This window comes from Triticum dicoccoides, chromosome 1B, assembly GCF_002162155.2.
Source record: "Triticum dicoccoides isolate Atlit2015 ecotype Zavitan chromosome 1B, WEW_v2.0, whole genome shotgun sequence".
Classification (NCBI taxonomy): Eukaryota; Viridiplantae; Streptophyta; class Magnoliopsida; order Poales; family Poaceae; genus Triticum; species Triticum dicoccoides.
In genome coordinates, this window is record NC_041381.1 from 229,056,931 (window position 1) to 229,069,680 (window position 12,750).

Below are 12,750 nucleotides of genomic sequence, written 5' to 3' on the forward strand. Positions count from 1 at the left end.
CCCGGGGCGGGCCGGCCGTGGGCTCGCGGTCCGCGGCAGTGGGGCGCGGGCGAGATGGCGGCGGAGGACACATGGCGGCGTATGATTGGGCGAGGGGGCGGCGGCGGACATGTCCGGCGGCGGGTTGGACGCGTCCGACGGCGAGAGGAGGAAGAGGCTAGGGTTAGGGGTGTTTTCATCTGAGGTTTCGGGGGAGAGGGACATATAAATAGGTAGAGGGAGTTAGGAGACTCTAAATGGGGTGCGGTTTCCGGCCACGCGATCGTGATCGAACGACCGAGAGCATGGAGGGGTTAGGATGGGTTTTGGGCCACTTTGGAGGGATGTTGGGCTGCAACACAAAGAGAGCTTTTACGGTTACCCGGTTAACCGTTGGAGTATCAAACGGACTCCAAATGGCACGAAACTTGGTAGGCGGTCTACCGGTGGTGTACCAAGGCCACTTGGCAAACCTCGGTCCATTCCGAGAATGTTTAACACCCACACACAAAAAGAGGCAAAAGGGGTCGCCGGGAAACATAGGAGTGCCGGATTGCAAAACGGACAACGGAAAAAATGCTCGGATGCATAAGACGAACATGAATACGAAATGAGATGCACATGATGACATGGCAAAATGCAACACGCAAGAAAATGACATGACAAGAACGGCGAATAACTGGGGGACACCTGGCGCATCGAATCCGGGGCGTTACAGTCGTTGTATGCAAGAATGCGCAAGTTTGGGCGGTGTAGTCTGCCGAGAAGAACATGGAACTTACCCTGGTTCCTCAGCGCTAAAATTCCATGGATTGACTGATCCGAATATACTTGAAGCCCTCGCATGCAGAGAAGGATTAGTGCTGGCAAAAGATTTGGTGATTCAACGTCTATGTGTGGCCTCAGACTGCAACAATGTTGTCTACGACATCAACATAGGTAGTCTGGGGATCATCGCTCCTGTGGTGAAGTAGATTAATGAGACCAGTAAAGATTTTCAATTATGTTCTTTCGTCCATGAAGGCCGCCTGACCAATATGGATGCACAACACCTAGGTAGACATGCTTTACATTTAGATGAGAGGCCCCACACGTGGCTTTTACACCCTTTTGATGTTTCTGTAGTTCCGTTTTAGTTGAGCGATAAAGTAAACCATGCTTCTCCTAAAAAAAACTTCCAGCGTAGAGTGCCGAACACCTACATAATTCCTTGAGGATAACTTTATTTTTGCCACTCTAGTTTTTGCCAATTTGGCATATGCCATTCTAAAATTTGACATATCACTTTTGCCACTCTTAGTTTTTGACAATACATCACAAATGCCACTCCATGGCAAAAACGATAATTTTTTATTTCATTTTTGCCACTCTTAGCTTTTTACAATGTACTCCCTCCGTTCCTAAATGTAAGTCTTTTTAGACATTTCAAATGGACTACAACATACGGATGATGTAAATATATTTTAATGTAGATTCGTTCATTTTGCATGTATGTAGTCACTTGTTGAAATCTTTAAAAAGACTTATATTTGGGAACGGATGGAGTATCACAATTGCCACTCTGAAAATTTTGCTTTTGCCACGGAATGGCAAAAGTGATATATTGTGAAAGCTAAGAGTGCAAAAGTGAAATGTCAAATTCTATAGTGGCATAAGTTTTTGAAACAAATATAGTGGCATAAGTAAAGTAGGCAAAAACTAGAGTGGACAAAGTTTTCCTAATTCCTTATGTGTACATCCATTTACATTTTCGGTAGCATCTACACATCTCCATACACTATATCAGAAAAATAATCATGAAACATTCCACCTTTGGTATATTCAACCAACCAAACACATACATCCAGAACCGTTTCATTATACTTCACCTGATGCCTCCAACTCGAACGGGACCTACAGAATGCTGTGCAGCATATATCAACACAAAATCTTACCGGGCATATGTACCGGCCACTAGGAACACACTAGCAAAAAACCCCTGCCGCCGTGCACACAAAGTTTCACACACCTCACGAAAACAAAAACAAAAAGGCCAAAGCAATCGCATGCTAGCTAGACTGCTAGCTGGTGGTCTCGAAGTGGCCGAGCCTGTTCGCCGCCAGCTTGGTCCGGTACGCCGAGGCCTTGTACTCTCGCCATGTGAACTCCCTGTACCGGCTGCGCCCGCCTTCCCCGACGAGCTGCCGCAGCGGCGCCAGCGTCTCCCGCGGCGCCGGGCCGCCGAAGAAGATCACCGACACCCGCGGCCGGACGCTGTTCACCATCACCCGGTGCCTCACGCTCCGGAACCTCCCGTTCGTCAGTACCTGCGCGTACATTTACTCGTATCATCAGCAAATCATCGAACAAACAAGGCATATGGAACAGCTGGGCCTTTTCGAAAGAAAAAAAATGGAACAGCTGGGATTTACACATGAGAACGAAACAAAAGGCTTGCCATCTATGATCCTTTTTTTCCCCTTCTTCTCAAAGTTTGTATACCCTAGAGCAACTCCAGCAGAGTAACCATATCTGCTGGATCGTCCGGAAAAGGTCACTCTAGCAGAGTTGTCATCCCGCTTTTGATCGCCATAATTTTGAAAGAGCGTTCCGAAACGAATCCGCAAGGCTTTATATTTGACGTTTGTGGGGGGTACAGAAAACGGCTTCACAATTGGCAGTGTCAACTCTATGTGCCGCCATCATCATGGTCATCATTGTACTATGTGTCCTGAGATTTCACGTGTAGGCAAGCGTGCCGTGTGTCCGTACAATTACCGGTGTCAACTCTCCGTGCCGCCACCATCATTGTACTATTATCTGTACTGGGAATTAATCGTGTAGGATTGCTAGCTGTATGCTTTACATGATATATGGTATTGAATAATGGCTTCGAGATTCCGCTGTTCGACAAAACTGACTAGGCATGGACATCATGGTTCCCTCTAAGGCCGGGATTTCCATGTGGAAATGGAGAAATGACACTTTGACACCCACACGATCCACAGTAGCACGGCCCCATCCCATTCCAATGGGACAGCTGAACATCGTGCTAAGCAATTTTTTATTTTATTACTCTAAAAAATAGTAGCAGTACTGAGAAAGCATTTTCGTGTAGTACCTGCAAGGCGTCGCCGACGTTGACGAAGAAGGAGGTCTGGTCCGGCGGCACGGAGACCCAGGCGCCGTCGCGCAGCGCGATCTCGAGGCCGGAGGTGGCGTTGGAGCGGAGCACCGAGATGATCTGGGGGTCGGTGTGCTCGCCGAACCCAGTGACCCTGCCGCCGCCGCCGTGCTGCTGCTGCAGGAGCTTCAGCTCGGGGCGCGGTGGGTAGTGGTTCACCCGCAGCATCGAGTCGCTTTCCTTGTGCAGGACCAGCCTCGTGAACGCGTCCCTGTCTTCCATACCCAGGCCCTCCGCCATCAGCTCCAGCACCTGGCAGGTCATCCTCCTCACGGCCACCGTGTACTCGTTCAGAAGGTCGCTGCAGACACAAGAAGAAGGAAAAAACCAACTCCTGTGAGTGTCTGTGACTCAGTGCAGCATGATTTGACCTTTGCTCCAAAGACAGGCTTTAATTAATTTTGCTACAAGCTACTAAAGTATAACACGTTTTGTGTAACATAAACGTTTTGCATACGGCGTCACATTGTAATTAGTAGGAGTAACTTCTAGCCCAACTTATAACAGATGTCGCTGGCACTTCTTCTCGACGTTTCGGTGCCATGCCATGCCATGCATGCGAGCGATTAGTAGTGGACACGGAAAAAAGGATTCTCGATGAAGATGGCGGGAAAGGTGTCATTATTCAAGGCCAACTCGACGTAGGCCACGAAACCGGGGGCTGCACACGTGCACGTGCACGCAGGACGGCGAAAAAGAGAAGAAAGGAAAAGAAAGACTCAATCGATGGAACAACGCGAAAACAAAGCTTCCAACAGTGGCCGGCCGGCAAGCCAGCCAGCTGAAAGTTTTATATCATTTCCACCTTTCTGTAAAAAAAACGTTTCTGGAAAAATAAGAGGGAAGCTGGATAAGAACAATGAGTAAGCGAGCGACTGATGAGCTGCTTAGCAAAGGTGACACGTAGGCACCTAACCGGTTATGCCACCGTGATACTACTGCAACATAGTATTATTAATAATATACATACTACTCCCTTCGTTCCTAAATAATTGTCTTTCTAGTTATTTCAAATGAACTATAACATACGGATGTATGTAGATATGTTTTAGAGTGTAGATTTACTCATTTTGCTCCGTATGTAGTCATTTGTTGAAATCTCTAGAAAGACAATTATTTAGGAACGGAGGGAGTATACTGTAGTACTTGGCAGAGCTAGAAATGCAGATTCTCTACTGTGTTCATGCAGGAATCGCACGTGCTATTTGCGACAATCTATTCACTAGCCAGCCGTCTTGTATTCATGTGTTCAAGTAGATCTAATCTAATCTTATATGAGAGAGAGAGAGAGAGAGAGAGAGGTGAGGTCCATGGACGAAAAGGCAAAAGGTGAGGAGAGATGGGGAGTGGCTACATTCCAGCTTGCAGAATGACCTGTAGTCTTTGTTTGGTCAGACAATCTCGGCGTAATAACCTGTAGTCTTTGTTTGGCCAGACACATGTTTTATTGAGCCTATATTAAGGCAACGGGGACCAGTCCCTGATACTGCTCGCTCGCCTCCCTTTTCTCTTTTCTTTTTTTACCAACAAAAAGCCGTTTCTTTAGAGGCTCTTGGAAATGCTCTTTTACCAAGAGTACAATTTGCTAACGCGTAATCGATGTCCATTTAATTAGCACGATTAATCACTATAATAACGTGTCGTAAATAAAAACATCTTCCTGGTACGTGCACGCTGCAAGCTGGAGTGATTATCAGTTCGATTCAAGGGTGCACTCACCGGAAAGAGCAGAGCGACGCTGACGGCACCACCCCTTCGGGCACGGACAATGGCCCGCCCGTCGAGGCGGTGACACCGAGCAGGAGATACTCGACCCACCCGAGGTCGCCGTTGTTGCCTATCCGCTTGCTTGCGTAGCCGAACGGACTGCCCGGCGTCGCGGCCGACATCGCCGCCTCCTTGTCCCGCTGCGAGAGCGCGAAGAAGGCGGCAGCGGCGTTCTCCACGCGCGCCAGGAGCTCTGCTGGCACGCGGTGGCCCGTCACCTTGAAGAACCCGTGCTCCTCGCATGCCGCCGCCACCGCGCGTCCGGCGGCCGCCCGTCCATCAGAGCCGCTTCCCGCCACGGCAAGGTCGACCTCCGGCATGTTGGCCAGCGGCGGCGCCGTCTTGTGCACGGCCGGGAGCGCGATCTGCTCCAGTTCGCCCTTGGCAAGAACCACCATGGTTACAAAGCAGATGAAGCACAGAGAGCGTCTGCTGATGAACTAGAGGGTGTCAGTCAGTTTGTATCCAAGGAACAGAGGAGGAATGGAGAAGGCAGTTAGGTTGACATGGAAGGGAGACCAAGGGCGTGGTCTCACTTTATATAGGCATGGGGGAGAGGTCAGAGCAGAGGTGCGTGTATCAGCGGTGTATGAGTGCGATGACACCACAACACAATGGGGTCTGACGGTTAGCTGTCTCGGTAGGATACAGTGCACTGTAGCGATATCCTGCAAATCGTATTAATGGGTCTCAATCATGACAGGGTTAATCGACATGATTTTGCAGGGCCGTAGGTGCATCTGGATCGCTATGCATCTCATCTCATGTTGCCGGCTAGATTCATCTTATATTCTCAAATCAAAAAAGAAAAAAAAATCTACTAGGAGTAGATTCATCTGCGCTGCCACATTAGAATCTCGGCGCGCAGGAAGACGAAACGGAGGCATTTTCCGGAGATAATTATGAGTGGGAAACGGAGGACATGTTTGAGCCTATCTTCTGGATCAACAACCCATTGCTTTACACGGCAGATTGTGTCATATATGTTCTGGAATACCACTACTAATTCATACGTACATGCACGGACCGAACGAACATGTACGCATGGCAGGCCCCAACTGACAAAACGGAAATATCCCGTACGCATGCGTGGCAACTTATATAAATATCGCAAGAAAACCCCGTCACCTTGCCGCGCTCGGATCTCTCATCATGGACGAGCACTTTCTCCAAAGGACAGGATATACATGCTTCGTTTTTTTACGATACTAGATGACTCGTTGCGCCAATGGCGCAAAGAACGAGTGGGAGCCAAGTATTGTGAGAATATTTAGACACCCAAGTTGACCAAATGTGGCCAACACTCACACATCCTTTGCTTGGAAGCCGTCTTTTCTCACCGGATCTAACATAGATACATGATTCTTCAAGAGCAAATTTCAAAGAAAATATAAAGCATGGAAGGTTTTAAGTTGTACTATTGAGACCATACCACCATATCTTCATTTAGTGTGTTTGGAAATCTAAAGGTCTAAGAGGATGGTACATGTGAGAAGATGTGAATCCACAACAAAAAACTAAACCAACTTCCAAACAAACATTTCAATTTTGGAAGCCACAAAGAAGCAGCCCAGATCTCTCGTTGTAGTGCAGGTACATATCCTTAATCCTGCATCCACAACACATAATTTTTCAACACCTAAATCCACGAAATCCAACTGAAGGAAATCATGGCAAAAACATGTGCCGTGGCTTACGTATCTGAGAAGGACTTCTTGGCATTCTTGCGCAGGTTGGACACAACAATCCTTGCTACGAGGTGCAGAAGAACCACACAGGCACCTTCCTTCACCTTGCCCTTGGGGAGGAGGGGGGCAACACTTGCAGCGCCGCGACAAGGCTTTGCGAACGCCGTCGGCGAGAGCGCGCAACAGAGGGCGTCGAGAGTGGCAGCGGCCTCGGCCTCAACGCGGGCATAGTGGCGGCGCGACTCGAGGCAACACACAAAGCGATCGCGCTGGAGCAGCACGCTATGCACAAATGTGTAGGCAAGTAACAAAGATTGGTCAAAGGGAAACAAATTGTCCAAAAAAAGAAAGGTTTTATATATTCTCAATGTACCCAGCCATAAAATCAGATGCTTCTTTATTAACAAAATGAACACACAATTAAGCCGGAATAGGAGGTGTACAATCATGTACTGACAAAATCCAGAGGGGTTAGATTATGTTCAAATGAGATAAATCATCAAGGTTCAAATGATAGAAAATGTTGGGTCCGATGCACTGATTAATGTTACAGCACACATCCAAGCTAGACATCTTTTCTGTCCCTCTATCCCTACTATTTGAAAACAAGGATCTCCACTGATAGAAAGATGCCAAGGAGAACCAGAATAAGGACAATAAGCAAAGTAAAGATTTGAAAAATAAGAACAGAGCGTCTTCAAGACTACCTATGTATTCATTCAGAAAATCAGAAGCACCTCAACTAACAATTGAAAAAGGTGCCTGAAATACAATCCCAAACATTCTACATGAAGCTATAGGAAATCAAAGGAAATAAAAATGTCTGCAGCACATAATACTTTTAGGAGATCAGGTGTACAGTCCCATACAAATATGAGGCATGTGTCATACAATCTCTAGATTCAAAAGAGTTGCATCATACCTATATGTACACAGTTCCTAATGCATTCACATATTTTTTTTACAACCCATACGATAATCCAAGCAAGGTTTTTCTTTCTTGACATTTATCAGGAGACAAAATGCAGTATAGTATACCCAAGGAATAAAGTAAAAAATAACAAAAGAATGTCTAGTACTAACACCACGAGCTTAGAGCATTATGTGTGTTGTTGTACAAATGATACAACCTTGTAACATTGGTACAGTTGCGCTGCCTACACACAACAAGATAATCCTTGTGAATAAATCCCCCATTGCAAGAAACAAAAGATGGTTCATATAAGCAAGTACAACATTAATTTAAATCAACTATGTTTTCCCCTGCTACATTCATAAGCTTTGTCTAGCTCTGTGAATGGTGTCAATTTTCAGCTCATCTTTATTCTACAACATGCATATATTATACAAAACAAATGGATAAGCAAAAATAAATGAAAAGGTGCAAATGGTCATTAGCAAGATAAATCGAGAGTAGCTCAATATTTACTTGTTAAATACACATGATAGGGAACATAGAGGTCCTTTGATACATTTCTCCTGAATAATCAGATGGTCGATTTGAAAGTACAACAGTCATATTAGTGTGCCCGTTGTATCAGTTTTATGGTTGGAATACAGTCTCCCTGCATAAAAGCAGATCCAAACAGCCAAGTCAAATGTTCAAAAGGTCTATGTATGTAACTAAATCAAACACATGCTACTCTCCCAAGCACGATCTGGTTCACATGAATTAGATACAAATTATTTAAATAAACAAATGGGAAATACATGCTACTCTCCCAAGCAAAACCAGAAACCTGACTCAATGACCGGAGGCCAAGTTCACATATGCTCTAGCCATGATTCCCCCCAATTTTCTGCAACCAAAATGGATGTGCATGATTAATTTAGCAGTAGGTACAAGCACACATATAACAAGGGACAATCCTAACTTGGGTTTTAGAGGCAAGAAAAAGTCAAAAACTGAACATGTGCGCATGACTAATTTAGTAGCAGGTACAACGTACAACCATAGACTTAACAGGGGACAATCCTAACCTAGGTTTCAGTAGGAAATGGTTGAAGAACAAACACATCGGCCTTCCTCCTTGTTCGATTCATCACTCCCCACTTAAAAAAAGATTTACGTAGTTCAGTAATAAGAATAGTAGTAGCACATTGTTTCATAAGATTTTATATGACAGAAATTTAGACGGGCTAAACTAAAAAAAGCTAGAGCTGTGTGGGCATGGAAGAAGAAGAAACCGAGTGGACTAGGATATCACCAGGAGCTTGGGCGTTTGGGGCGAGAGACTACCACTCACCAGATATGAGCAAGTACTCCAGATCTTTGTCTGACGTAGTTGTTTGCCGCGTATTCAAGACGAAACTTTTTAATATGTTTGTATTGCACGACTTCTCCTAGAGAATAGCTGCATAAATGCAATTCTGAAGTCCGAAGTAACTAAGGTCTGAATCATCAACACCTACCAAGGTTCTGAATTTCTGTAGGCAATACTTCCAGTTTGGATTAGAACCGTCAGTTTTAGTACTTTAGTAGTTAGTTTTATATATCTAAATATGCAGGAATGTAGTCGTCAGTATTAGTACTTTAGAGAGTATGAGCTTCTGTAATTCATGGTGAGAATTCATCTCTATGGTGACACGGTGTGCATCAATTCAACTGATTTAGTTACCTTGTCCATATTGGGCACGAGGTCTTGCAGCCTCCTTAGCCTCTTGCTATTGCTTGCTCTTCTTTCCTAAATAGCATAAGCAAGAAAAATATTCAGTTCAAACATGTGGCACCAAGACAAACACCAAAAGTATTGCAGGAAACTAACTAACCCTCTTAGCGATGCTCCGTGGGTGAGTGGCGCAGCCATGCTTGGTGCGGACTGTGCAAGCGATGAAGTCCTGCTGCAGCTGCAGATAGTCGTCCATGCCGGGCATGTCCAAATACGTGGTCAACATGCCAAACTGAATTTGATCCAAGGTGTTAGTAGAAGTGTAGCATTAAACAATTGATGGGCAGCAGAGTGCAGATGGATGTGAAGTGTATACATGTGAAGCTTATCCTACTTGGGATTCGATTTTGCTGAGGCTGGTGACCATGCCGCCATCGCTGTTGATGGGCACCTTGGCCTTCTTGCTTCCGGGTGTGGAGAACATGATATTGGAGTTGGTGTCATCCGAGGAGCTGATGGAGAAGCTCTTGGAGAGGTCTTTGGAGCCGTTGTCGACCGTGATGCTCTCACCGACGTCGGCCCACGGCATCAGCGTGGGCATGGCCATCCCCATCTCCGTGTGGCATAATGTCCTGCTGCCTCGAGTAGCTCCACACCTGCATATACTTTGTAGTCACATAAGCCAAACCATGAAAGGACATGAGTGGCACCTGACTTATCTAGAAAGCTAACAGTATTGGGGGATCAAAGAAATAACAGAGAGTAATATACTTTGTAGTCACATAAGCCATACCATGAAAGGACATGAGTAGCAGCTGACTTTGTTGAATTGCAAGAAATCATGTTAAAGTAAGGATTCCCTTTAAACCAGCAACCTCTCTTCACCTGATTAGAAGAGAGTAAATTCCTTTCCCCTCATATGTGACATCTGAAGCTTGACATCCTTACTGCCATAAAATTTATCCTCTAAATCCCCATCCCACCAGACAAGCTGCACACACACACACACACACACACACACACACACACACACACACACACAATTAAAATCTCTTTATCCTCATTGGGGTCGTAATCAAACATTGTAAATACATATAAACAAAAAGAAAATGCAAACCTAAAAATTGTGCAGGAAAATTTAGAGAACTATAGGGAGAAACACGAACCTGGGATGGTGCTCGGCCAGGATGGGCTCTTGCGCCGTCACATGAGTAGTACCTGACTTTCTCGTTCCCCAATGTTGTCCTCCTGCTGTGGCCGCGGGGACGATGCCGATGCATGTGATAAAGAAGGTTACGACCCTATGGTGGCAATCTCATCAGGGTCATTCTCCTTCTCCCATATCTGCCTGCTTGCTCCCTACCTGCTCCACCAAGCGGACAAACTCAAGCCTATGGGGAACAAGAAAAATGATGAATAGATCGATCTAACTAGTAGCAAACGAACTGATTTTCTTGGTGGTGAGGGCTCACGGATTGGGGAGGATATAAGTGATGAAGCCATGTACCTAGGGTAGGGTCATGGACCTGTCCAAGATACCCTCCCCAAGGACATCTCTAGAGGAAACCACCTTTCAGTCGACCTGGAAGAGTTCCACTCGACGGACTCGAAGACACTCGACCATGAAGCCAACCACTCGACCGCCAGGAGATCTAAAGTCACTCTGCACGCAATGGTCTGTCATTAAGTAGCCTTTATGGTCATCATAACACTTTATTTGTGGTGTTACCAGTAACGCCCGACCTTAATGTACCTTAAACCCTGCATAACTAAGGGCCGGAGGGGTCTGGCAGACTCTATATAAGCCACCCCCCTCGTCAGTGTAAAGGGCTCGCACCCCTGTAACTCATACACACGTAATACAGTCGACCACCTCCGGGCTCCGAGACGTAGGGCTGTTACTTCCTCCGAGAAGGGCCTGAACTCATAAACATCTTGCGTATACAACTACTCCATAGCTAGGATCTTGCCTCTCCATTCCTACCCCCCTATTCTACTGTCAGACTTAGTACCACGACAGTTGGTGCCCACCGTGGGGCCGGTGTCTTAGCGACTTATTGGAGAAGTTGCGATTTTTTCGATCTCCTTCATCATGGTTTCAGGCGGAGTTTTGGTTGAGGGCCGCGAGATCCGTCTCGGCGCACTCACGTTCATCGGCGACGACTCCGCTTGGCTTCAGGAGGCTCCGCTCGACGTCGATGTGCTCCCTATCCGCGGGGCGACACACTTCCACGCGTGCGTCCGCGGCGCCCTCCTGCGACAACCGTCGACCCAGTATCGATCGACCCCTGTGTCATCCTCCCTCCCTGTTTCTCGCTGGCGCAAGCGCTTCGGTCGATCGAGGCTTCAACGGTGGGTGAGGCACGCGGTGGCCCGCCAGTCGGCCACCCCCCAAGTCGCGGCAATCGAGCCTGATGAATCTCTCTACGGCCTGTTCGATTTGTCGGCTGGCTCTGTAGAGACTGTATCCGAGTGCGACAGCAGTGATCCAGCGGCGGAGGTTATGATGGTCAATGGACCACGCAGTCCTCCCGGCTTTCCCTGCACCGACGGAGGCGACGGCGGAGGCGATCCGGCGCAGGTCCACAAAGAGTATCAACCCGAGCCCCTCACTTCGCTGCAGAGGGAAGAACTTCGCCGCCGGAACATGGATGCGCTACACACTCCTATCATCGGAGAAACCCCCGAGGCTCGTGCCTTAGAGGATGCACGCTTGGCTAACTTGGCTGAGCGCACTCGACTGGAGAACCTTTAGCGAGCACTCGACGAGCATGCGCGGCAACGGGTTCCAGAAACCAGTCGACATCAACTCTTTCCACCATCGACTCAGGTATATCGAACTCCAATTCAGAATTTAGCAGCTGCAGCCCGTATAGCAGAGTCGATTCAGCCTTCCTAGTCAGAGGCTGGCAGAGGCTTGTTACAGATCAGAGCATTACTCCGGGCAGCGGGAGATCAAAATTCAGCTGTCTCACAGTCACGGAATATGATTCATAGCAGATCCGTCGCTGCGAATACAGTCCAGTCGGCCCATAGCCCAAGATCACCCCCGAGGCGTGAGGAATGTGGAGACCGGCGTGATCAGTACAAGAACCGTGAGCAGTATGATCACCAACTCGATCGCAATGATCGACGTTGAGTGCCCACCCCTCCCCCAAGGGGTGGATCGTACGCGCCTCGACAGCAAGATGACAGACGTCAACACAATGTTGGGCGAAGGATTCCAGTCGACCCCAGGGAACCAGGCTTTGATGCGAGATCCATTATCATTCAAGGTTTGGTCGACAGGAATAGAGCTCACCGAGAAGGTCATGACAGAGATGTGCCTACCAGCAGCAGAGTACACGTTTCAGGGCCAGAGTGTTTCAGTAGAGCCATCAGGGCCGCGGTGATTCCTCCCAACTTCAGGTTGGTGACTGGAGTTAGTAAGTTCACCGGTGAGTCCAAGCCTGATACTTTGCTTGAAGACTACCGAGTGGCTGTTCAGATTGGCGGCAACAACGATGAGGTGGCCATGAAACACCTGCCTCTTATGTTGGAGGGC

The 12,750-nt window shown here is 47.3% G+C and overlaps 2 protein-coding genes and 1 long non-coding RNA gene across 4 annotated transcripts; all 3 read right to left on the minus strand.

Moving 5' to 3' along the window:
* Positions 1-1,770: 1,770 nt before the first annotated feature.
* Positions 1,771-5,397, minus strand: LOC119329584 (gibberellin 2-beta-dioxygenase 3-like). The gene is made up of 3 exons (XM_037602652.1): positions 4,862-5,397; positions 3,080-3,443; positions 1,771-2,285 (listed from the first exon to the last, which is right to left on the minus strand). The coding sequence occupies exons 1-3, from the start codon at positions 5,305-5,307 to the stop codon at positions 2,040-2,042; spliced, it is 1,056 nt and encodes a 351-aa protein (XP_037458549.1). The 5' UTR covers positions 5,308-5,397; the 3' UTR covers positions 1,771-2,039.
* Positions 5,398-6,428: 1,031 nt separating this feature from the next.
* LOC119350314 lies at positions 6,429-6,978 on the minus strand. Its single transcript, XM_037618208.1, has 3 exons — positions 6,971-6,978; positions 6,607-6,879; positions 6,429-6,518 (listed from the first exon to the last, which is right to left on the minus strand). Exons 1-3 carry the CDS (start codon positions 6,976-6,978, stop codon positions 6,452-6,454), a joined length of 348 nt encoding a protein of 115 aa, XP_037474105.1. The 3' UTR covers positions 6,429-6,451.
* A 190-nt stretch (positions 6,979-7,168) lies between these two features.
* Positions 7,169-9,589, minus strand: LOC119303985. Of its 2 annotated transcripts, none has more exons than XR_005148037.1 (3): positions 9,367-9,589; positions 9,216-9,281; positions 7,169-8,396 (listed from the first exon to the last, which is right to left on the minus strand). It is a non-coding gene; the product is annotated as an uncharacterized LOC119303985 (long non-coding RNA). The 2 variants fall into 2 exon arrangements; XR_005148039.1 differs by lacking the exons at positions 9,216-9,281; positions 9,367-9,589 and adding exons at positions 8,578-8,649; positions 8,844-9,197.
* Between the last annotated feature and the right edge of the window lie 3,161 nt (positions 9,590-12,750).

Excerpts from the sequence above, each read along its gene's own strand:
- LOC119329584 (XM_037602652.1), bottom strand. The coding sequence starts at position 5,307 with ATGGTGGTTCTTGCCAAGGGCGAACTGGAGCAGATCGCGCTCCCGGCC. Across the intron at positions 3,444-4,861 it reads GCGTCGCTCTGCTCTTTCCG|CGACCTTCTGAACGAGTACA; the intron begins GTGAGTGCACCC and ends TTGTGTCTGCAG. Across the intron at positions 2,286-3,079 it reads ACGTCGGCGACGCCTTGCAG|GTACTGACGAACGGGAGGTT; the intron begins GTACTACACGAA and ends ATGTACGCGCAG.
- LOC119350314 (XM_037618208.1), bottom strand. Across the intron at positions 6,519-6,606 it reads AAGAAGTCCTTCTCAGATAC|GATTAAGGATATGTACCTGC; the intron begins GTAAGCCACGGC and ends TTGTGGATGCAG.